This window comes from Vidua chalybeata, chromosome 24, assembly GCF_026979565.1.
Source record: "Vidua chalybeata isolate OUT-0048 chromosome 24, bVidCha1 merged haplotype, whole genome shotgun sequence".
In the NCBI taxonomy this organism is placed as follows: Eukaryota; Metazoa; Chordata; class Aves; order Passeriformes; family Viduidae; genus Vidua; species Vidua chalybeata.
Window position 1 is genome coordinate 2718854 of NC_071553.1, and position 22410 is coordinate 2741263.

The 22410-nt window shown below is 54.6% G+C and overlaps 1 protein-coding gene across 2 annotated transcripts; it reads left to right on the top strand.

The window, feature by feature from the left end:
- The first annotated feature begins 2595 nt into the window (after positions 1-2595).
- On the top strand, positions 2596-6186 carry PIM1 (Pim-1 proto-oncogene, serine/threonine kinase). Of its 2 annotated transcripts, XM_053963971.1 has the most exons (6): positions 2599-2769; positions 2860-2966; positions 3073-3123; positions 3461-3827; positions 4437-4613; positions 4826-6186. In XM_053963971.1, exons 1-6 carry the CDS (start codon positions 2688-2690, stop codon positions 4975-4977), a joined length of 936 nt encoding a protein of 311 aa, XP_053819946.1. In that variant the 5' UTR covers positions 2599-2687; the 3' UTR covers positions 4978-6186. The 2 variants fall into 2 exon arrangements, with proteins under 2 accessions (XP_053819945.1, XP_053819946.1); XM_053963970.1 differs by having other exon boundaries at positions 2596-2966.
- The last annotated feature ends 16224 nt before the right edge of the window (positions 6187-22410 follow it).

Here is a 22410-nt window from a genome sequence, read left to right on the forward strand (position 1 = left end):
ACCTGAATTATAACCCCTCACCCCAGGCGCTCCTGGGGAGCTTCTCTCCCTGCTGGGTATCGCCCTGGCCCTCCCCGTTTTCACCTATTTGCTAATTGTGCTGGCGGGGAAGGCGAGGGGGAGGAAATACAAAAAGTAAACTGCGAAAGCAACACTGCAGCTCCAAGGGCCCAGCACAGCAATCAAGCGATAAAGCAGTAATTAAGCCTGATTATCATGCAAGGCAGCCCCGGTTAGACTGGAATGCCGCTGAAGAGCCTGAAAGCTGCCGGGATTGTTTGCAGGGCTCAGAACCGATCTTTTGATGTCTGCTTGGGAGCTCCTCTCCCCCAGACCTGCCATCAGCTCCATATGCCACCCCAGGGTCCCGTTTCTCCCCGGGCATGGCCTGGTTGGGTTTTTCCTCCTTGCAAGCCCTGCGGAGTCTCCTCTGGGCTGCAAACTGCTCCCCGAGGGCTCACGGCAAGAACTGGGGCTGCTCCAGGGATGGACAGGGGCAGGACCCGCAGGACATCCCCGTGTCCGTGCGAGGGCACGGTGTGTTGTGGATGTGGGCTGCTCTCCTGCACCCACCATCCTCGGCGGCTTTCATCCCAGGGGAAGAGGGCTGGGGAAAGAAGTGATCCCCAGGGATGAGGGCCAAGTGGGTGAGAGCAACAGGATGGGGTTTGTTTCATTTTACTTTGAATGTCTGACACATCCCCATGGCCTCGCCCGGGCTGACAGGGGAAAGGTGAGCACGTGGAATGGGCTGAGGGGAAGAGGTGACTCCTGGCCCTTTTCTGGGGTCATTTTGGGAACAGGAATGCATCTGGGTGGGTTAACCTGGCAAGAGATGGATATGGCCGGGAAGTGTGGCTGCCTCCCAGCTCCACGTGGCCAGGACACAGAGCAGTGTGTCAGGAGAGGCTTCCCCCATCCCAGGGGACCCAACCCCTTCGTGCTAGCAGGAAGAGACGGCCGCTGAGTCAGGAGCAAACGAGCAGCTGGGCAGGTTTACGCACGAGGATGATTTTGGCCCCAGCTCATCCCGGTTGCAAGACACGCTGCTCCCTCCGACGCTAATGAGCAGGTTTGGGCAGAGCTGCTTCTCCCGAGGAGTCAGGGACAGGCAGCCCCCGGGAAAGCCCGGCTGCTCCGGGCAAGCTCTGTTTGTCAACAGGTTTCCAGGGCAGCTCCTTCGGTGCCTTTCATCATCCTGGCAAAGAATTTGATAATGAGTTCGGGGCCAAATGCTAAGTCACCTCATCCCACGGCTGAGCAGCGACTGGCAGAACCAGTTGTCCCAAATATGCCCTGGCGTCGGGTGGGAATAAGGCAGGAGAAAGGCACTGCCTGCCCCTCTGCCCCACTCTCAGCTTGCATCACCTCGCATTGCAACAACAATATATTAAAAAATATTTTAAACGATTATATATTTTAAACAAAGAGGAATGGAGGCGCTGCATCAGATTCTCCACACTTTTCCCTGAAGAAAAATGTCACTTTCTGGGTAAAACGGAAGGTAGATTCTCCAGTTTTTGGTTGGCTCAGCCCCTGAAAGAGGATGTGTCACGTTCTGGGTAAATCTAAAAGCGGCAGTGGTGGTGGCGAGTCCTTCCCGGCCACTGCGAGGGCTGGGCCACAGCTCCAAACCCCATTTTGGGGGTGCATCTTGGTTGTATTTAATCCTTTTTTTTTTAACACTAAACGGGATAGGATCTCACAAGCATTTCCAGTAAACCCCATTCGATTTCAAGCAATTCATCCCACAAGTATGTGTGGGATGCCAGGAACTCTTCGGTCTTGCTTAGGAGCACGAGTCCAGATGGGCTTTGTCTGGAATAATTCAGCTCCCAGTGGCTGGAGCTCTTTGCTCCAAATGCTAATAGAGTGAGTAATCAGAGATCTCCATCCAGTAAATTATTTATCTTATCTCTGGAACTCGGGGGGGGCATCTCAGCCAGCGACTTCTGCGGAAAAAAAGAAGACGGGGCGGGGGGGAAAAAAACCCCTAAAAAATAGGGATGTTAGTCAAGAGTCCCCAGCTGGAAGGGCCACATGGCCACTTTTACTGGAAAGGGGAAAAGTTCAGGCACTGGTTGGCGCGGGATGAAGCAACAGCGGGGTGAGCCGGGGTACGCCGGGCACGTGGGAAGCTGCGATTCCCGGGAAAAGCCGGCCGGGCACGTGGGAAGCTGCGATTCCCGGGAAAAGCCGGCCGGCGGAGCGGGAAGCTGCGACTCCCGGGAAAAGCCGGCCGGCGGAGCGGGAAGCTGCGACTCCCGGGAAAAGCCGGCCGGCGGAGCGGGAAGCTGCGATTCCCGGGAAAAGCCGGCCGGCGGAGGGGCGGCAGCGGAAGGCGGGGGCGCGGGCGGGGGTCCCGTGACCGCGCGGGGCCGGCCGGGCGGCGCGGCCCGCGCGCGCCGCCGCCGCGCCCGCTCCCCATTGGCCGCCGGGCGCTGGGGGGGGCGTGACTCCGCGCCGTAGCCCCGCCTCCCGGGGCGTGCGGCCCCGCCCCCGGCCCCTGCGGCTCGCGGGGCCGGCAGGGGCCGCGCGCCACACGCGGCCGGGCCTCGCGCGGAGCGGCCGCTCGCGCCCGCACCCCGCCCGCTCGCGCCGCCCTCACAGCGCTGCCCTCACAGCGCTGCCCGGCGCCGAGCCGCAGGTGCAGCCACCGGCCCCGCTCACCGGCCTCCGCCACCGGGATGCTGCTCTCCAAAATCACCTCGCTGGCGCATCTCCGCTCCGGGACCGCCGGGGAACTGCACCCCGCCAAGCTACAGCCAGGTCAGCGACGCCCGTCCCGGGGGTGCCCGTCCCGACTCGGGGCCGGCCGGGGCAGCGGGCGGAGCGCTGACGGGCGGGTCTCGTCCACAGGGAAGGAGAAGGAGCCGCTGGAGCAGCTGTACCGGGTGGGCCCGTTGCTGGGGAGCGGCGGCTTCGGCAGCGTTTACTCGGGGATCCGCCTCTCGGACGGCGCCCCGGTAAGTGGCGGGGCCGGCGGCGGGCGGAGCAGGAGGGGGCTCGGCGGGGCGGGCGCCGAGCTCATCCCGGCGCCGAGCTCATCCCGCCCTTCCCCTTGGCTCGCAGGTGGCGATTAAACGCGTGGCCCGGGACCGCATCTCGCAGTGGGGCGAGCTGGTGAGTGAGCGGGGCCAGCGGGAGAACCCGAGGCGTGACGGGCGGGGATGAGCAGAGACGCGGGAGGGTGGAAACCGGGACGGCGCGGGGGGAGCGGGTGTGGGGTCACCGGGGGACGCGGCGCATCTCGGGCCGGGGAATGCCTAGCGCCGATGGGGGCGGGCAGCAGGACACCGGGATGCCCGGGACCGATGGGAGTGGGCAGGGAAACACCGTAGCATCCCCTGGGCGGGGGGATGTCCAGGACCGGTGGATGCGGGCAAGGGGACACCAGGGCTTGCCGCGGGCGAGGGTAGCTTAGCTCAGCCCCGCTGATGGCAGCGTGGTCCCCCCGCAGCCCAGCGGCAGCCGTGTGCCTCTGGAGATCGTGCTTCTGAACAAGGTGGGCTCTGGCTTCCACGGCGTCATCCAGCTCCTGGACTGGTTCGAGCTCCCGGACAGCTTCGTGGTGGTGATGGAGCGTCCGGAGCCGTCGCAGGACCTCTTTGACTTCATCACGGAGCGGGGGTTCCTGCCGGAGGAGATGGCGCGGGGGCTGTTCCGCCAGGTGCTGGAGGCCGTGCGGCATTGCAACAACTGCGGCGTCCTGCACCGCGACATCAAGGACGAGAACATCCTGCTCGACCTGGCCACGGGCGAGCTCAAGCTCATCGACTTCGGCTCCGGCACCTTCCTCAAGGACACGCTCTACACGCAGTTTGACGGTGAGCCCACAGCCGGGTGTACTCCCGGTGTGCCGGGCGTTGCGCGGCCGGGCCGGGCTCCGGAGGTTTCCCCGTGGCGGGGGGGACGGCATGAATTCTGCAGCTGCTGCCAAGTTGCTGTTTGGCACGGGGAGGATGTTGTGAAACGGGAGCCGGCTCCCGGCCCTGCTGACAGCCTCCGTCACCCAGCCTGGCTCGGGCTGGGGCGGGGGAAGCCAGCGTGACAAAAACACCTTGGGGAGGGGGGGAAGGAGAGGGGGGTTTGCAAAACCCGAGCACCGGCCGGTTTGGTTTGCAGGTGCGGAAGGGCTGGGGCTGCTCCTCTCCCCTTGTTTGCCTTGGTTTATAATTTTAATTTTTTTTTTGCCATTGCCGGGGGGGGGAAAGGCGTGGTTTTTCCCCACCCGTAGGTGGGTTTTTTCCTCGCATGTAACGGCCGGGCCTTCCCCGGGCCCTGCTGCCCTCTTCTGGCACCGGCGCTTTCCTTTTACAACCCAAAGTTTGTAAACAAGAGTCACGTGCTGGCGGGAAGGCGGGCGGGTCACGCCGGGTGCCAGCGACGCCCAGGGATGCTCGGGCGAGGGGCTGATGAGCTCCTGTTTCCCACAGGAACGCGGGTGTACAGCCCCCCGGAGTGGATCCGCTTCCACCGCTACCACGGCCACTCAGCCACCATCTGGTCGCTGGGCGTCCTGCTCTACAACATGGTGTGTGGGGACGTCCCCTTCGAGCAGGACGAGGACATCATCCGGGGACAGCTCTTCTTCCGACGGCGCATCTCTCTCGGTGGGTACCCGGCTCTGGGATAAGAGGCAGCAGGGAAGGGCCTTCATCTGCCCTGGGTGGCTGGAGGAGGTGGCACGTGTGCTGCCATCCTGCTCTCCTCCCAAGCACAGGGTGGATGGGGAGGGCTGGGCACAGCTGGGTGGCTGGACGGTGGCACAGGGTGGACGGGAGCCTGCTCTGACTGACCGCTGCTTGCTGCTGTCTCTGCCCAGAGTGCCAACACCTCATCAAGTGGTGCTTGTCCATGCGCCCCTCGGACAGGCCGTCGTTGGAAGATATTTTCAACCATTCTTGGCTGCAGGACATTCACCTGGAACCTGCTGAGATCCACCTGCACAGTTTGATTCAGGAGCCTGACAAGTAGCAGCTGCATGCAGCTCCTGGTCATAAGAAGCAAAGAAAACCAGACTTTTTCATCTTGACCATAGCACTGAGCAGGGATCCTCAGATGGCAACATGCACATCTTGCCCTGGAGCTAGGCTGAGGACCTGCTCTTCCGAGTTCTAGTAGCCACCATCTAAGCCAGCTGCCCTGGACTCTTCTGAGATTTTACCAGTAATTTCTTTTGGACTGGTTTTGGAGGCTCTCAAGTGTCATCTTGACCTGCTGAATTGGATGACCTGACTGCAAGAAAAGCTTCAATGGGAGAAAACTGGGGAGGGCAGGGCCTGTGGCAAAGTGGCTGTCCCTTCTCACTGTCCCTTCTCCCTGTCCCCATGCTTGTGTGCCTTCTGTTTGATCTGAGCTGTACTGGAGGAAAGACTTGACTTTTCCTACAGTGCTGCTTTTCTGAGACTTGCCTGGGCCTATAGTTCCTTTTCCCTTTTAAAAAAGGAAATGGGTCAGAAGATGCTTGGGAACCAAGTGGGTTATGCCTCGCCTCCTGTGCCTCCATCCCACACGGGTTTTCTGGGGTTCTTTGCTTCTCTGTGCCCTCATGAATGCACAAACAATGCAAACCAACAGCTGTAAATGTGTACATAGTTCTACAGGAGCAAAGCTTGATGTACAGTTGTGAATAGTGATAACATTTTGCCTTTTTTCTCATTTCCAGTTTTTGTTTTTAATTTATTTTCATAAATTTGTTGTTTGTTTGTTTTTTAAAGGAAGAGTTCTAGCCGCTAGGATAACTTATTTATTTATTTATAATTCATGTGGGTTTCCAGCCCATGCCTTGCTTCTACAGCTGCTGATCCCCTGGTTTTCCATTCGGGTCTTCCCTCTGTTTCTGTCCTGTGTCCATCCCCAGGCCCGTCGTGTTTCCATTGGATGTTTGGTGGAGGTGTGGGGTGGCTGCTTCTCCCCAGCTCTCTGTGTACATAGTTCTGGGTGCTGTTCTTTCCTTGCCACGTGCAGATCTCAATTTGCAGATGAATTTGGGTTTTTTCCACGGGTGTCTTGTTTTTTGGGCTGGGGGGGGGGGGCTGGCCCAGGCTGTCGGCACTGTCCAGTCTGTACCTGTAACCAAGTGTGTAGCCAGCGGGTTTTGTTAATAGTTAATATTGTACAGGGGAATTGAGAAATCTTATTTTTTTTATGCAGTTTTAAATAAAAACAAAACACTTGCTGTGATGGAGACATTGCTTTGTTGTGGAGCGGGATGGAGGATATGCTGTGAGTTGTGGGGTACCAGTGACCACACCATGACTACTCCAGGGACCTTGTCTCCAGCCAGACTTGCCTCCAAAGATCCCATCCCAGCATGAACTGGGATCAGCCGGTTAAAAGCACCACAGGGACAGCCGGATCCATCCCTCCACGGGGTGTTTCCAGAGCTGACTGCTCCTGGCAGCTCTCCTGGGAGAGATCAAAGAGGTGCTGAGCCCTTTTCGTTCCCATTCATCCGCAGGCTGGTGCGGAGCATGTGCTGGAGCTGGCGAGTAAACAAACATCAAAGCGCCCTTACGAAACGCCGGATGTTGTCAGCCAAATTCAATTTTGGTAAGGCAGATCCTGTTGCTCCGGCTCCGTTGGGTGTTGCACGCTTGGGGCTGGTGGGTGCAGGAAGCTGTCCCCACCTCCAGCTCGGCCAACGCAGAGGAGCAGAGGAAGCTGATCTGCGGATTACGAGAAGTCGGTCGCTATCAGTCAGCAGCGGTCGAGTTTTTTACCCTCCAAACTGTCAAACCCCATTTCCAGCTCTGCGGCACTTCAGAGATGTTTGTTTGTGTGTTGTCTTATCTTGGTTTGGGTTTTTTTTTTTTTTAATCAGTTTATGTGTTGAATTTTGGAGCCCTGTTTATGCATGACCTGGAGCAGCTTCTGCTGCGTGCACAGGGCTGTGTCTGTTCCAGGGAAGGGGCAGCTTTCCGTTTCTATAGGTGACTTTGCAAGTCCCCAGGCCAGATCTGACACAACAGGACCCTTCTTTCCTTGGCTTGCTCCAGGGCTTTTTCCTTAATATCCCTATGTCCAGTGAGCAGTCCCCTTCCCCAGCTCACCCCAGGCTCTCCTGTCCTGCTTTCCAAGCCATGGGGCTGCTAGGAGGGAATGGGGGGTCCTGGAGCCACATCCCAGCCTTGTGGAGTGACCTGCTATCACGTCTGTGTCTCTGCCTTGGTGAAGAAGGTGTTAAGTTGGTTTGTTTTGCTTTTTTCTTTTTTTCTTTTTTTTTTTTTTTTTTCCTATTTCACTCAGCTGCATCTTTCATCTCCTTGAGGCTGCTCAAAGCAGGAAGCACAGCTCCGAACGCTGTCAAACTTTAGGCCTATTTTGAGATGTGGTTTGGATCTACCCTCCTCTCTCTCTTTTCCCCTCAAGACCATCCAGGAAGCTGTTCTTACACGAACACAAACATCTCCACCACACCTCCTGCTACCCCATGGAGCCCCCTCGCCCCTCGCGTGGCCGCTGTGCCCCCCGGCACCACCAGAACGCTATCGTGGCCCCGCTGCGGGCTGGGCCCGGCCCACCCTTCCCGTAAGTGCTCGCGACTGTTGCGGTGTTTCTTAGAAAACTGAGCAGGTCCCATGTGGAGCTGGGTGCTGATAGTCCCTTGGCTTCCGCCTGTGGCTGGTGATTTTGTCACCCCCAGGCTCGTGCTGCAGGCGCTGGACAGAGCCAGAGTGTCCCCAGCAAGATCCCATTGGCCCAGGGGACCGTCCTGTCCAAGGGCTGGGTGTTGGACTGGTGTGTGTTTGATCCCCAGTGCACCAACAGTCCTGAGCAGCAGTGCATACACAAGTCTAAGTGCCACCAGATTTGTGTCCCAAGCCTCTCTGGAAAAGGATCAGTGCATGTTTGATTCCCTGAGCACCAGTCTTCTGAGCAGTAACACCTTCACAAGGACAAGAGCCACCGGATTCATGTCCCAGATCTCTGCCACAGGGAAAGGATCATGGCAGATGTGATGGGAGACCAAAGATGGGCAGTTACAGCATCGGTTGACTGTTCTCCCCTCCAGGCTGCCCATCACCATTGCACTCAGGGCCTGGGGGAAAGAAGAGCCCTTTTCACCCCTCACTGAAAGGATATTTCCTGCAGTTTGGGGCCATCAGATAAGAGGGGAGAGGATGAAAACACTGGAGTTATCCATTGGGAGGTGACTCAGAGGCAGCACTGCTCTCCCACCTCCCTTTCACAAATTTTTGTTGCTCCCCTGTGTCAGCAGGTGAAGCACCCACAATGCAGAAATTGGAAAAAAAACAATGAAGCAGAACCAGGAGGAGATTTCAGGCTGTTGGAATGCCAGTTCTGGGAGCACTGGAATCCCACGGATGACTGAGGTCTTTCAAAGGGCCAGCACTCATCACACCTGTGCTTTTCTGTAGACATCCATCCCCAGCTAAGGTGCTTGGTGATGCAGGAAGGACCAGCCAGGGGAGCCTGGAGTTGCAGCAAAAGAGACATTTATGTTTTACACATCCCTTTCTGGGAATGGGAGATGAGCAACCGCCAAACTTCTGCCACGGCTGGAGAAAGGCAGATGAGCACCAAGGAGAAAATCACCTGGGGAGCCGGGCCCGGGCTCACCACAGGGACCTGAAGAGCCAGAAACTCGGAGGTGGCACCTCACCACCTCCCTATCCTAAGGAAAACATCCAGGTGTCCCCGAGGCACTGTCTCAAACCCTGTGGCCTTCTTGGCACAGTGAGTCACAGGAGCTATTTTCGACTCCTGCCTTAGGTCTTAGGTCGAGGTGAATTATCAGCAAACCATGTCCCAGGGCTCCAGCTCCCCGGGAATGAACCCTTGTGGAAATCAGTCTCCAAGCACTTTGCCAGCAGCCTGTGTGGCAACAGCATCATCTCCATGTGGGGAAACTGAGGGACAGTGACCCAACTCGCTGGAGACCTTTTGTGGTGGAGCTTGGGCTCAGCTGCTTTCCCCTGCCCTCTTTCCTCAGGCTGAGATTTGCGGCAGGCACTCCCAGCTTTAATCCCCCGGTGTCCCCACGTCCCCTGGGCAGGGGATTGAATCCTGCAGGAGCTCAGACCAAAGCCCTGCCTCCTCTCAGTGTGAAACCAGGGTGAAACTTGTCCCTTCCCAGGCCTCCTGCAACACCCCCCACCCTGCTGGGACAGCCAGGGGGGCCAGGTGCTGGTTTCAGGCACCTGGAGCCCCACTCAAGACCAGAGTCTCATGTTTTGGGGCTTACAGTGACTCTTCCAAGAGCAGATCTGCACTAACCCTGCCTCCGTGACACATCGAAACTGCATCACTCAGCCTGAGAGTTGGTGGGGGTTTTAAAGAGGAAAAAACACTTATTCACCATAAAAAACCCCAAACCAACCGCAAAACCTTTCCAGCATGTAAAGTTGAGTCAAATTTAGCAGCTTCAGCTAGAGAAACATATTTTGAAAGCTGTAATGGGAGTGTTTCTTTCATCCCTTCCCAAGCTTTTGGCCCCCTACCTCCAGGGTAATATTTTTGTGTCCTTACTCACTAGGTTTATTGCAGTTAGGAGGGGGTTAAGCAATCCCAAAAATGAAACAACAGCTCCTGTTACAAACTGCAACAGCCACTTCAGTGGCCCTCAAATACCACAGAGGCACGTGTGTGAATACGAGGGGCAAGCGGGTGTCAGGATGGAGATCTCACCCGCTGAGAAAGCTGCGAGTGAAACAGAAGTGGCAAAATGTCACTTCAGGTCACCCAAAATTCTCCATCTCTCTCCCTGAAATGGGCAGGCAGGGCTGGGGCCCTCAGCATCAGAAGCAGCCCCAGGGGAATCCAGCCGTGCTCTGCCAAGCGTGCAGCACGGATGTGCCGTGGCAGCCCCAGTCCCAGTGCCAGGCTGCTCCGTGGAGGAGATTGCTCCCTGTAGGGTGCCCATGGGCACACACACGTTCCCAGGTGTATGTACATCCCCCCCCCAAAACACACAGACTTGGCTCCATTTGTCCCAGTTTGGCTCCTGCTCTTGTTAATCAACGCCTGACCTAATCAAGGTGCAACTGTGAGTGCCAAGGATGTGGATTTTACCCTCCAGGTGGGTCTTCTCACCTTTTGGGAGCGGAGCAGGATGTGGACAGAGAAGACAATGAGCCCCCCACCCTCGCCAGGGCAGAGGGGTCACTCCTCTGTTGCTCTAGCAGGGTGTTTCCAAACAAAACCTTGATAAAGCCAATACGTGGAGCAGGAGAAGATGATGTACGAATTGCTATGGAAAAGCGGGAGGGGAAACTCCGGGAAGCATCGAGCCCTCAAGCTGGGGAGGAACAGCAAAGCCAGCCCAGCCTGCCCGCAAGGAGGGGACAGCTGGACCCAAAGGAGCTCTGCAGGAATTCACAGATGCTAAAAGTGACTCTCGGAGAGACGGACGGACTGTCCGTGCTCAGCCCCCACTCCCACTCCCGCGGGGGATGGGTCCCATTTCCCAGAGACTGCAGCCGTGTTACGGGATGAGGGGATTTGTGATAACATTGTTGGATGTGTAATACGTGATAAATATCCCAGGGGTTTTGAACTCCGGCTGGAAGGAGCAGAGTCTCCACCCAGCTCCTTCCTGGAAACTTCGCTAGTCCAAAACAGCCCCTCCGACCAGGAGGGCAGTGCTCTCCTCGCAGCTGGGTACCCTCAAATGTGCTATTTTGGCCAGCTCTGAAGTTTCTTTTCTCCGCTTCAGCTTCGGGATGGGAAAAGGAACTGATTCTTCTGTCTCGAGTTTCATTCTCGTTCAGAATCGAAAGCTGCTGGAGATGCTGGGCTCGTTGTCAGAGAACCAGGGCTCGCTCTGCCCCCTGAAACATCTCCCCGTACCCTGGGATGGAGAGGGAAAGGGCAAAAAGCGCTGGCTCGGGGAAAGCCGGCAGGTGCCGGTGCCGAGGCGCCGCGACGAGCCCGTGCCGCCCTCTGCTGTCAGTCCCAGCCTCCCCGAACGGGCGGCTTTGCAGAAAATCCCCTCATTCTGAATATTTCTTCCTTTTTTCAAGTGCTTCCAGCCCTCCCGTGTCCTGAAAGGCTTCTTCTTCCCTAGCGCTTGGTCGACCTGGCCACGGGCAAGGTGAACTTTGTGTTCAAGAAAGGACTGGACTCGGTGCTCTGGTCTAGTTGTCGAGGTGGGGAACAGTTACAGGTTGGACTGGATGATCTCAGAGGTATTTTCCAGCCAAAATAATTCTGTGGTTGAATTCAGCTGTGGCACATTCCTCCAGACCCAAAGTGCAGGTGAGGCCAACCATGCTCAGGAGGTTCCCCCTTGGCTGGGGGTGATGGGATTAATTCTTCATCCACTGCCAAGTTGCTGTTTGGCAAGAGATGGATGTTGTGAAACAGGAGCTCCTGGCTCTGCTCACAGCCTCCATCACCTGCACTGGCTCTGCTGGGGGCTGGAATTGGAGCCAGTGTGACAAAAACACCCTTGAAGGGGCAGCAGCGGTGGCTTCAGAACCTGGGCTCAGTCTGGTTTTGTTTGCAGGCACAAAGGACTCGGGCTGCTCCTCTCACCTTGTTTGCCCTGGCTCACAATTGGGGTTTTTGGCCAGTGAAGGGGAGGATAAACACAGGTTTTTCCCCCACTCGTGGGTGGGTTTTTCTCTGGCATATAAAGTCCAGGCCTTCCCCAGGGTTGCATTGCCCTTTTCCATTTCACACCCCAGAGTTTGTAACCATGACCCAGGGGCAGGAGAGAAGGCAGCAGGTCCTGCCACGTGCCCCAGGGCAGCTCCTGCACGCCCAGGGATGCCCAGGGCAGCGTCTGGAGCTCCTGTGTCCTGCAGGAATGCAGGGGTACAGCCCCCGGAGTGGAGCTGCTTCCACTGCTGTGAGAAATGGATTTGTAAAGAATTCTCAAAACTTAAAACTTAGAAACTTAGTCTTGTAAAACTTAGAAAGCTCACAGAGTCTTGTATATCTGTATGCAAACACTGAGATAAGGTGTGCTGACTTAGAAAGGCCACGGAACAGAGATGACCTTGCTGAGAGAGGGATTGAACTAGAAACAAGTTTCAACGAGTTTCAAAATATGGCTTTGCAAAAAGACCAGATATTTTAAAGAATTAGAGCTATAAAAGATGCATTGTAACAAGACCACGTGTGGTAAAAATATAGGTAATTGTTGTTAGAAGAAATAGCAGCATTGTGTGGCAAAAGCTAACAGGCTGAAAACCATTTATAAGGAATTGTAACCAGGAAATAGGTTGGCTTCTGATAGAATGGTGCTGAGTTTTACATCTCTTATGTCTCACCCTCCATCGAGACTAATAATGGAATGAAATATTTTAAAACACCTCTCAGTTGCCTCATCTCTATAAAAGCTGGGAAAACCAACACACTGCTGCCATGGCCACTCAGCCACCATCTGGTCCCTGGGTGTCCTGCCCTGCAGTGTGGCAGCAGCTCTGGCCACAGAGAGAAACACAACTTTCCCAGACATCATCCTGGGGAAAGCCTGTGAGGAGATCAGAGAAAAGAATGAGAAACAATTCTTATCTTAACTTGCTGCACCTGCTATTGTGAACGTGTGGAATGTGTTGTGGAGATTTGTTTACCAAAGGGTGGTTTCTTAATTAGCCAAAGGTGATTGTGTTTGGACTGGAGGACCAATTAAGTAAATCTGTGTTGTATTGTATTAAATGGTTTGTTCAGTTGTTGTTGTTTTGCACTGGGGGTTTGGTATCACATGGTCTCCCCCCCTCCTCCCTAAGCCTCAGCTGTGGTGGTTTCTCCCTGGTCTGTCCTCCCTTCTCCTCACCTGTATCCCAATGGATGTGGCCCCTTGGCTCCGCCGCCTTTTCCCTGGGCTCAAAACCCCCCTGGATGACACCTTCAGTCTCTTTTTCCTCTTCTGGATGCCGCCAGATGCCTCGGCCTCCGTTACCCCCTGAGGCGTCACCTGGATCTGAGTGGCTCTTAAAATAAACAAGATTTTAGTCCTGAGGAGAAGAGCGCCTTTTGTCTTTTACTTTTGTCCTGTGTAACATCGTCCCCGCTTTCAGGGGTTCCGATTTCTCAAATCTCTATCACAAATGTCTATAAAAGCAATGGGTTTCTTAATAAAGATATAGATGACTGATCAGCCTTCTGTGATACATGGAGTCAATCCTAATTATTACCCAGCCAGGGGTCCGCTGTGACAACACAACATGGTGTGTGGGGACGTCCCCTTCGAGCAGGACGAGGACATCATCCGGGGACAGCTCTTCTTCCGACGGCGCATCTCTCTCGGTGGGTACCCGGCTCTGGGATAAGAGGCAGCAGGGAAGGGCCTTCATCTGCCCTGGGTGGCTGGAGGAGGTGGCACGTGTGCTGCCATCCTGCTCTCCTCCCAAGCACAGGGTGGATGGGGAGGGCTGGGCACAGCTGGGTGGCTGGACGGTGGCACAGGGTGGACGGGAGCCTGCTCTGACTGACCGCTGCTTGCTGCTGTCTCTGCCCAGAGTGCCAACACCTCATCAAGTGGTGCTTCTCCATGTATAATGAATTAATACATGAAATAAATAAATAAGAAGAAATTTTGTGTGTAATCAGAGAGGTTTTTTTTTGTTTTTTGTTTTTTTTTTTTAATCCTAGAATGGCTTGGGTGGAAAAAGATCTTAAGTTCATTTTGTTCCACCCCCTGCCATGGGCAGGGACAGCTCCAGGTGTCCCCCTCCAGGGGCAAAGCAACTCCACATTGCTCTGAGCCCCATCCAGCCTGGCCTTGGGCACTGCCAGGGATCCAGGGGCAGCCACAGCTGCTCTGGGCACCCTGTGCCAGGGCCTGCCCACCCTCAGCGGGCAGAATCCCTTCCCCATGTCCCATCCAGCCCTGCCCTCTGGCAGTGGGCGGCCCTTGCCCTTGTCCTGCCATTCCAGGCCCTTGTCCAAGGTCCCTCTCCAGCTCTCCTGGAGCCTCTTTATGCTCTCAGGTGTCGCCGGAGCCCTCCCTTCTCCAGGTTGGACACTCCCAGCCCGGCTCCAGAGCACAGGGGCTGGATTTTAACCGCTTTTCCCGGGCGCTTTCCCCGTCACCGCCTCCGGGCCAAGATGGCGCCGCCGGGGGCGCTGAGGCGGCCGCGAGGCTCCGCCTGCAGCACCCACTACGGCCGCTGGGCGGCGCCAGCCCGAGCGGGGCTGGGCCCCAGTGCGCATGCGGTCTTTGCCCGTGCAGCAAAACTACGCCTCCCGGCATGCACCGCGAGCACAGCCTGGCCACCCGACAGCCTGGAGACGAAAGACTCCAATTCCCGGCATGCTCCAGGGAAGAAACGGGAGCACGGGACCCCAGGCTCCGCTGGTTTATGACCCTGCAGGGACACCGTCCTGTCCGACGAACCCGGAAGTGCCGCCGAGCCCCGCGTGGGTCGCACATGGCGCCGCTCGGCCCCGCCGCCCGCCCCGGCCACCCGCGGCCCCCGCACCGCGCCCGGCCCTCCCGCCCTCCCGGTGAGCCCCCAGCGCCCGTCCCACCCTGCCCCCATCCCTTCTCCCTCGCTGCCATGGCAGCCCGGCGCTGTTGGGCCGTTCCGCTGCTGCCTTGACTGACGCCGGCCCCGGTACCGGCAGCACCGGCCCGTCCGTCACCAGCCATCCCTGCACAGGGCGGGAGCGTTACCCCCAGCTCCCCACCGCCCACACCGGGGCTCCTCCAGCTCCGGTCACAGCTGAAACCCGCGGGAACGCGCGTCTGTCCCCTCAGTGTCACCTCCTGTGTCACCTCCTGTGTCACCTCCCTGCGAGCCTGGCCCGGGGCAGAGGGCGCGCAGAGGAGCCCTCGGGTGTTTGTTCGGTCCCGGGGCAAACCCGGGGGAAAGCTGCTCGTGAGACAGCAAACGGGAAGGGCAGGAACACCGGAGCGCTCTGCTCGCAGGGAGAAGCGGGTTCCGGCTGCTCCAGGCGGGTTTAGGGCGGATTTAGGGGAAATTTCTCCACGGAAAGGGTTGTCCAGCCCTGGCACAGCTGCCCAGGGCAGTGATGGAGGATGATCTCCATCCCTGGGGGGTGTAAAAGCCGCGTGCACGTGGCACTTGGGGACACGGGGGAGTGGTGGCCCTGGCAGTGCTGGGGGTGGTTGGACTCTCATCTCAGAGGGATTTTCTGGCCTTGACCATTCTCTGCATTCCGTGGACCCAGCGATCTCTCTACGAGACAATTTGCCTGTATCCAGTACAAGGACAAACACTCCCCTCAGGCTGCTGCCAAACAGCCCTCTCTGGGATATTATCCTGCATTTTAGAGCGCTTTTATTTTATTGATTTTAATCTTGCTTACTTTATTTTTATTTATTGTATTTGTTTACACTTGCAGTTTATTTCCTTTAATAAAATACATGAAGCTCTGGTTGTATTTCCTCACAAAACCCATTTTGTGAACAACTGTGTATTTCCACATGACTGCAGTGTGTGCTTCAATGATTACTAAAGGATTTGTCTGTAATTATAAAAATGAGAACTTTGCACACTGGTGCATTTCTTTGGTATTTTTTTTTCCTTCTTTACAAAATTGTTTGGTGACCGTTTTAAATGTGTAACTGAGCACCAGAGCAGCGTCCAGGGAGCCCTGCAGAATTCCCATGTATGGAATTTTCTGCAAAAGAACTGGAAAGGCAGGAGGGGAAGATTTCCAAAGGCTCTCAAGAGCTGGGATGGTTCCCAGAGCATCCCTGGGACTGGCAAACCCTGGACAAGCCCCCAGTGCTCCTGGAGCCCTGGGCAGCGAGGCAGGGACCTGCTGAAGGCTGCTGCTCTTTTTAAAGCTCTTTTTAAAGTGCTGCTCTGAGAGCTGAGAGTCTCCAAGGGGCGTTTGATGCCTCTGCCCAGGATTTCCCAGGGCATCGGGGAATGTCCTTTCAGAGGAACCTGGTGCTGTTCAAACTCTGGCATTCTGGGGGCAGCCTGGCTGGGCCGAAGGCTCTGGGGACATCGTGAGAGAGTCCCCAAGTGCGGGGGAGCTTTGAGATCCAGCGGATTTGGGCACCCTGGCAGATGTTCTCATTGTCGGCCCCTTGTCCAGGTGCCAGCAAAACCCTTTGGGGCGCTCCCCCTCCGCCCAGCGCAGCGCCTTTCATCGCCGGAGGGGAAGGCGAGGTGCGGGCGCTGCTCCTGCCGCCCCTGCCCTCGGGGGACACCCAGCCTGCCTTGGGTGTCCAGCTCTGCCCGTGGGCAGCGCAGCAGGGCTGCCTCCTCCTGAAACACCCGACTAAAGAGCGTGAAGGTCCGGGAAGTGTCAGAGGCGTAGATCGGGGCAAACGAGGGTCAAGAAAGGCCAAAATCGGGGAGAAGGCTCCGAACGGCGCCGCCGGCTGCGAGCTGCGCCACCGCCGCCGACCACCAGGGGGAGGCAGAGCGCGCCCGCCGCCGGCGGGAGCTGCGGCCCCGCCGCACCGAGGGACGGGGGGACAACGAGGGACAAAAAGGGACTAAAAGGGACAAAAAGTGACACCGGGGGACAACCGTGGTGGTCCCGCGTCCCTCCCGTGCCGCCGGGACACGGCGGGGCCCGGCCCAGCGCTCCGAGGTGCGGCCGCGGTTCCGCGGGGCGGCGGGGGAGCGGCGGCGCTGCAGTACCGGCTGCGGCCGCGGGAGGGCGCGCGGGGCCCGGGCCGGGGGTCCCGGCGCTCAACTTCGAAACGCACCAAAAACTGAATTTAAACCTTCGGGTAAAAAACCTCTGGTTTTAAACCTTCCGACACCAAAACCCCTCATTTTACATCTTCCAACACCAAAAACTGAATTTAAACCTTCGGGTAAAAAACCTCTGGTTTTAAACCTTCAGATAAAAAAACTCTGATTTTAAACCTTTGGGTAAAAAACCTCTGGTTTTAAACTTTCAGATAAAAAAACTCTGATTTTAAACCTTTGGGTAAAAAACCCTCTGATTTTAAACCTTCGGATAAAAAAACCTCTGGTTTTAAACCTTCCGACACCAAAACCCCTCATTTTACATCTTCCAACACCAAAAACTGATTTTAAACCTTCGGATAAAAAAACCTCTGATTTTAAACCTTCGGATAAAAAAACCTCTGATTTTAAACCTTCGGATAAAAAAACCTCTGATTTTAAACCTTCTGATAAAAAACCTCTGATTTTAAACCTTCGGATAAAAAAAACCTCTGGTTTTAAACCTTCCGACACCAAAACCCCTCATTTTACACCTTCTGACACCAAAAACTGATTTTAAACCTTCCGATAAAAACCTCTGATTTTAAACCTTCTGACATCAAAAACTGATTTAAGACCTTCTGACAAAAAAAAAACAAAAAACAACAAACCTCTGATTTTAAACCTTCTAACACCAAAACCTGATTTTAAACCTTCAGATAAAAAACCTCTGATTTTAAACCTTCCGACACCAAAACCCCTCATTTTACACCTACCGACACCAAAACCTCTGATTTTAAACATCCCGACACAAAAAACTCTGACTTTAAACCTTCTGACACAAGAAACTGATTTTAAACCTGGCACAAAAAACTGATTTTAAACCTTCTGACACCAAAAACTCTGATTTTAAACCTTCCGATAGCAAAACCTCTGATTTTAAACCATCTGGCACAAAAACCTCTGATTTTAAACTTTCTGACACAAAACCCCTCATTTTACACCTTCTGACAGTTCTGTACAACACCCCTCACACCCCTCACACACCTCGAGGTTGCTGATCCTGAGCAGACAAATTCCCAGTAAGAGGCAAAATTTGAGGCACTCCCAGCAATTATCAATGCTGATCCCCAGGGGATACCTGATGTGCCTCGTGCAGGAATTAATATTATTAATATTTTAATATGTATACCTCGTGTATTAATAAAAGACTGAAGCTACCAACCAGAAATGTCCAAGGCCAGGTGGGGCAGGGCTTGGAGCAGCCTGGGACAGTGGAAGGTGTCCCTGCCATGGCAGGGTGGCACTGGATGAGCTTTAAGGTCCCTTCCTGCCTAAAGCATTCCAGGATTCTGTGATCCCTTCAGCTTTCAACAGTGTAAATGCTGATGGCACTTGTTGTTTCTCCTCTCAAACACTTTTTGCCCTTTCCTTTCCTTTCCTTTCCTTTCCTTTCCTTTCCTTTCCTTTCCTTTCCTTTCCTTTCCTTTCCTTTCCTTTCCTTTCCTTTCCTTTCCTTTCCTTTCCTTTCCTTTCCTTTCCTTTCCTTTCCTTTCCTTTCCTTTCCTTTCCTTTCCTTTCCTTTCCTTTCCTTTCCTTTCCTTTCCTTTCCTTTCCTTTCCTTTCCTTCCTTCCTTCCCTTCCCTTCCCTTCCCTTCCCTTCCCTTCCCTTCCCTTCCCTTCCTTCCCTTCCCTTCCCTTCCCTTCCTTCCCTTCCCTTCCCTTCCCTTCCCTTCCCTTCCCTTCCCTTCCCTTCCCTTCCCTTCCCTTCCCTTCCCTTCCCTTCCCTTCCCTTCCCTTCCCTTCCCTTCCCTTCCCTTCCCTTCCCTTCCCTTCCCTTCCCTTCCCTTCCCTTCCCTTCCCTTCCCTTCCCTTCCCTTCCCTTCCCTTCCCTTTCCCTTTCCCTTTCCCTTTCCCTTCCCTTTCCCTTCCCTTTCCCTTCCCTTTCCCTTCCCTTTCCCTTTCCTTTTCTCCCCCTTCCATGTTTACACACTCCTTGGAAAAATGTGACTGAAATGAGCAATTCTGGTCACGTTGCTTCTCTTCCAAATTGGTCCTCAGAGCCTCACCCTGCAAAACCAAGGATTTCTGCCTTCCCAAGAGGCTCAGAGCTGTTCTGGGAGCACTGGGGTGGGGTTTGAGGCAGTCCCGGGTGTTTTGGGGCAGGATTTAGCTGGTGCTCATCTGAGTTGGTGCTTAAAGAAAGGGGTGGCAGAAAGGGAGGGAAGGGGAGGGAGAAAAAACAAGGAGAGTGATGGGACAAGGGAAGGTGAATTTTTAAGATGGGCAGGAAGAGGAAGAAGGAGAAATGTGAGGCAAGAGTGAGGGGAAAGGAGAGAGAAAAGAAAGGATGGGCAGGAAAAATGAGGGTGAGACAGGGAAGGGGACAAGGACAGAAGTAAAAAATCAAGTGGGGAGAAAGGGAAGAGGGGAAAAAAGCAGGTAGGAAGTGAAGAAAAGAGGGAAAAGGAGGAAGGGTGATGGGAAATGAACTGGGAGGAGAAATCTGTGAAGAAAGGAGCTGCCCTGTGGATACCCTGGGCAGCATCTCCCCCTCCCAGGGCTGTGCAGAGACAAAGATGGACCTGAGCAAGAATTCAGAAGAGGAGGGGAGAGCCTGGGGTGGTTTTTAAGCAATTCCAAGAGAAGATGCCCAGAGTCTGGAGATGCCTTTGAGAAATCAAGGGTGGGAAGCTGGGAGGCATCCCTGGCTTGGTCTGGGACCCCCTGGGAGACGATGGGAAGGGGAAGGAAGTGAAGAAAGAGAATTTCAAGTCTCCAAGAGCCGGACTGGGGCTGTGCCTGAGGCATGCCAGAGCTCTGGGGGCAGGAAGGGACCTCAGGCACTGTGAGGTCCCACCAGGTGTCAGGTGTTGGCCATCTCCCCTCTCAAAAGCTGTTTCCTTCTCTGCAGGCTGCTCCTCACCTCCTCAGGTACCCTGAAGACACCCACACCTGGCTCCATCCCAAAGCAGATGTCCCTGCTCGGAGCTCGGTGCTTGTCCAGGGTGGGATCTCCTCTGCAGAGAGATTCTCTCCTTTCCATTTTTAATGGATATTGGCACTAACTCTGTGCAGGATGAGGGCCAGATGAACATCTCTTTAATTAAATCAAAAATACAGTCTGAGAAACGTAATTAAATTAAAAATACACGCTTCCAGGTGGAAGAAAGCCTTTACACTGAGGAGACAAGGCACAGAAAGTTCAGACTTCTTCTCAGTGTTAGGAGATTCTTGTTGTTTTCATTACAAAGCAGCTTTTCCTTCTGTTGCTGACACAAAGTTGTGGAGGAAGAAATGAAGACCTTGGAGGGTTTGTGCCACACTACACTGACTTTGGGGTTGTCCAGTCACCCTCTATAAATATTTCTTCCACCACACTGCCCATCTCACAGGGGCTACTGTGACAGCAGTTCTGCCCAGATTTAGTGAAAAATCTGTGCAATAAAAATCACAAGTTAGTGCAGAGAGGAAATACATTAAATAGGCTCTAAATAACACACAGACTACACAGAAAATAAACGAGATTTCCTAACAGAAGTGAGTGTTCTGGTGGACATGCCAGGGCTGTGTCAGACAATGCATTTTGAATTTGCTGGCAGTTGTAGAGGAGGCTCTGCATCTCTTCTTTTGTGTTTGATTTGAGGTTGGTGGGGTTTTGATGTTTCACATGGTGTGATTTTTTTAATATGCTTCTTGCTTGCACCATCTTTCGTGCTTAGGAGATTCACCATAAACATTTGGGTTTTCTTGTAACACAAACCCTTTTCTTCTTAAGAAATAACGAGCATAAGGAAATCATCACCAGTGGGTTGGGCTGAGTGAACTCAAACCCACTGCATCCACACCCTCTGCAAAAACCCACTCCTGCACAGAAATCCACCTCATGTTCCATCAGAGGTTCCTCCTTCCCTCTCCTTCCACGTTGGTCCCAGATGAGACAGCTCGGAGCACTCCAGCCCCACCTGCCCTCCCCAGGGCTCTCCCTTCCCTGCAGCACCACAGACACGCACTGGTCCATACTGGGAAGGAGCAGAAAGGGCAGAAGGAGAGCTGGGGAGGAACAAATGGGCCACCCAGGCTGACCTGAGGCTGCTGCAGCCACTGCTGGGTGGTCTCAGCCTCCCTTTCCCCAGCACCTCTGGCTGGGTCATTCTCAGTGGGTGGGCAAGAGAAATCCTGGTCACAAAGAGGAACGTGTTTGCCCCAGCCCTTATCCAGGGAAAAGCTCACCCCAGGCCCCACCAAGGTTCAGTTCTGAGTGCTTTGTGCTTCCTGACTGAAAGGGGATCAAGGGAACTCTAGTGTGTGTTGGATTGTTGGAATGTGGCTGCTGAAGGAGGAAGGGCAGTATTGGGAGATAGGAAAGGGGTTTCTGGCCTGAGAGGCCAATTCCTTAAGTTTTCCTTCAAAACCATTGAGGTTTTTACAATTTCAAAGCTTTCTGTGGGTCCTTGTGGGTGAGTAGCCACCACAAACCCTGGAGGTGCTGCCCTGCCCCATTCGGGTGTCTGTGCTCCCACTCTAACCTGGCTCTGCAGTGCAAGGAACCACAGAAATGGGGAATCCTGGGAGGCTTTGGGTTGGAAGGGACTTAAAGCTCATCCAGTCCCACCCCCTGCCATGGCAGGGACACCTTCCACGATCCCAGGTTGCTCCAAGCCCTGTCCAACCTGGCCTTGGGCACTGCCGGGGATCCAGGAGCAGCCACAGCTGCTCTGGGCACCCTGTGCCAGGGCCTCCCCACCCTCCCAGGGAGCAATTCCTTCCCAAAATCCCATCTAAACCTCTACTCCTTTAGTTTCAAACCATTCCCCATCATCCCATCACTCCCTGCCCATGAGGATAGATTTCCTCATGGTTTCCTCCAACAACTTAGAAATTTCCTGAGAGGTTTGAGTGTGTGGAATGACACTGTCAAAACCTGAATCAGAGCACAGAGAGAGCCCTGGGCAGTGAGGGATGGTGACTGCAAACCCTCCTTAGGGGTTAGAGTTCCAGAGTTGTGTCCTTCAGGAGTTCATCATTTACTCTGGCAGCCCCTAAACTGCTGAATCCTACAGTGGTCACTAAACCACTGTGCTCGATCAGAGCAAGAACTCAGTCAGAAACTCCTGGCAAAGCCATCAACCCTAAAAACTGGGTGGAAACCTGGAAATGCTGTTAACAGTTGCTTTACAGCTACTTTGGGGGGAGACAAGGGAGAATAATAGATCCTGGCTGCAAAATCGTATTTCTGAGAAGTCTTTTACACTAAAACCACATTTAACATATTCACAATTCCAAAACCCCCCTGTCCTCAATTAAGGCATTGAATGGTGCTTCCTATGATGAGCCTCAGGAAAAAAGGGGCCAAAAGAGTCTTGAAGGCCATGTGAGGTACTATTAAAGCAAACCAAAGGTTACTTTAGCATTCAGAATGAGCAGGTTGGGTGTCAAAGCAGGACAGCGACTGACTGAGAGCTCTTGCTGGTGTTCTGGGGCAGAACTCGGATGCTGCAACATCTCAGGCAGAAAAGATTCCACGGTGAATATTCCTCAATGTGCTGTGGAGAGAAAGCTGATGAGAACAACCAGGGGAGGAAAAGCCCAACCAGCACAACGGCTTTTATGACCCTGTGTGGCTGACACTTTCAAAATGAAGCTGAAATGAAAATATCCGAGCCTTTACCTTTGCAATAGGTGATACCCCAAACTGAACCCGCTGAAGAGTGAGTGAGGATTTTGCTGGGTCACTGATTTATGATCTGTGCAGCTCAGGCTTGGGGCAGTCTGACAGAGCTCAGACACAAACCCCACATTGTGACCAACGTGAAGATCAAGCCGAGCTGTGACC

Bases quoted from the DNA above. Each gene is read 5' to 3' on its own strand.
- PIM1 (XM_053963970.1), top strand. From the start codon at position 2,688: ATGCTGCTCTCCAAAATCACCTCGCTGGCGCATCTCCGCTCCGGGACC. The intron at 3,124-3,460 runs GTGAGTGAGCGG...GTCCCCCCGCAG, and splicing joins TCTCGCAGTGGGGCGAGCTG to CCCAGCGGCAGCCGTGTGCC. The intron at 4,614-4,825 runs GTGGGTACCCGG...GTCTCTGCCCAG, and splicing joins CCGACGGCGCATCTCTCTCG to AGTGCCAACACCTCATCAAG.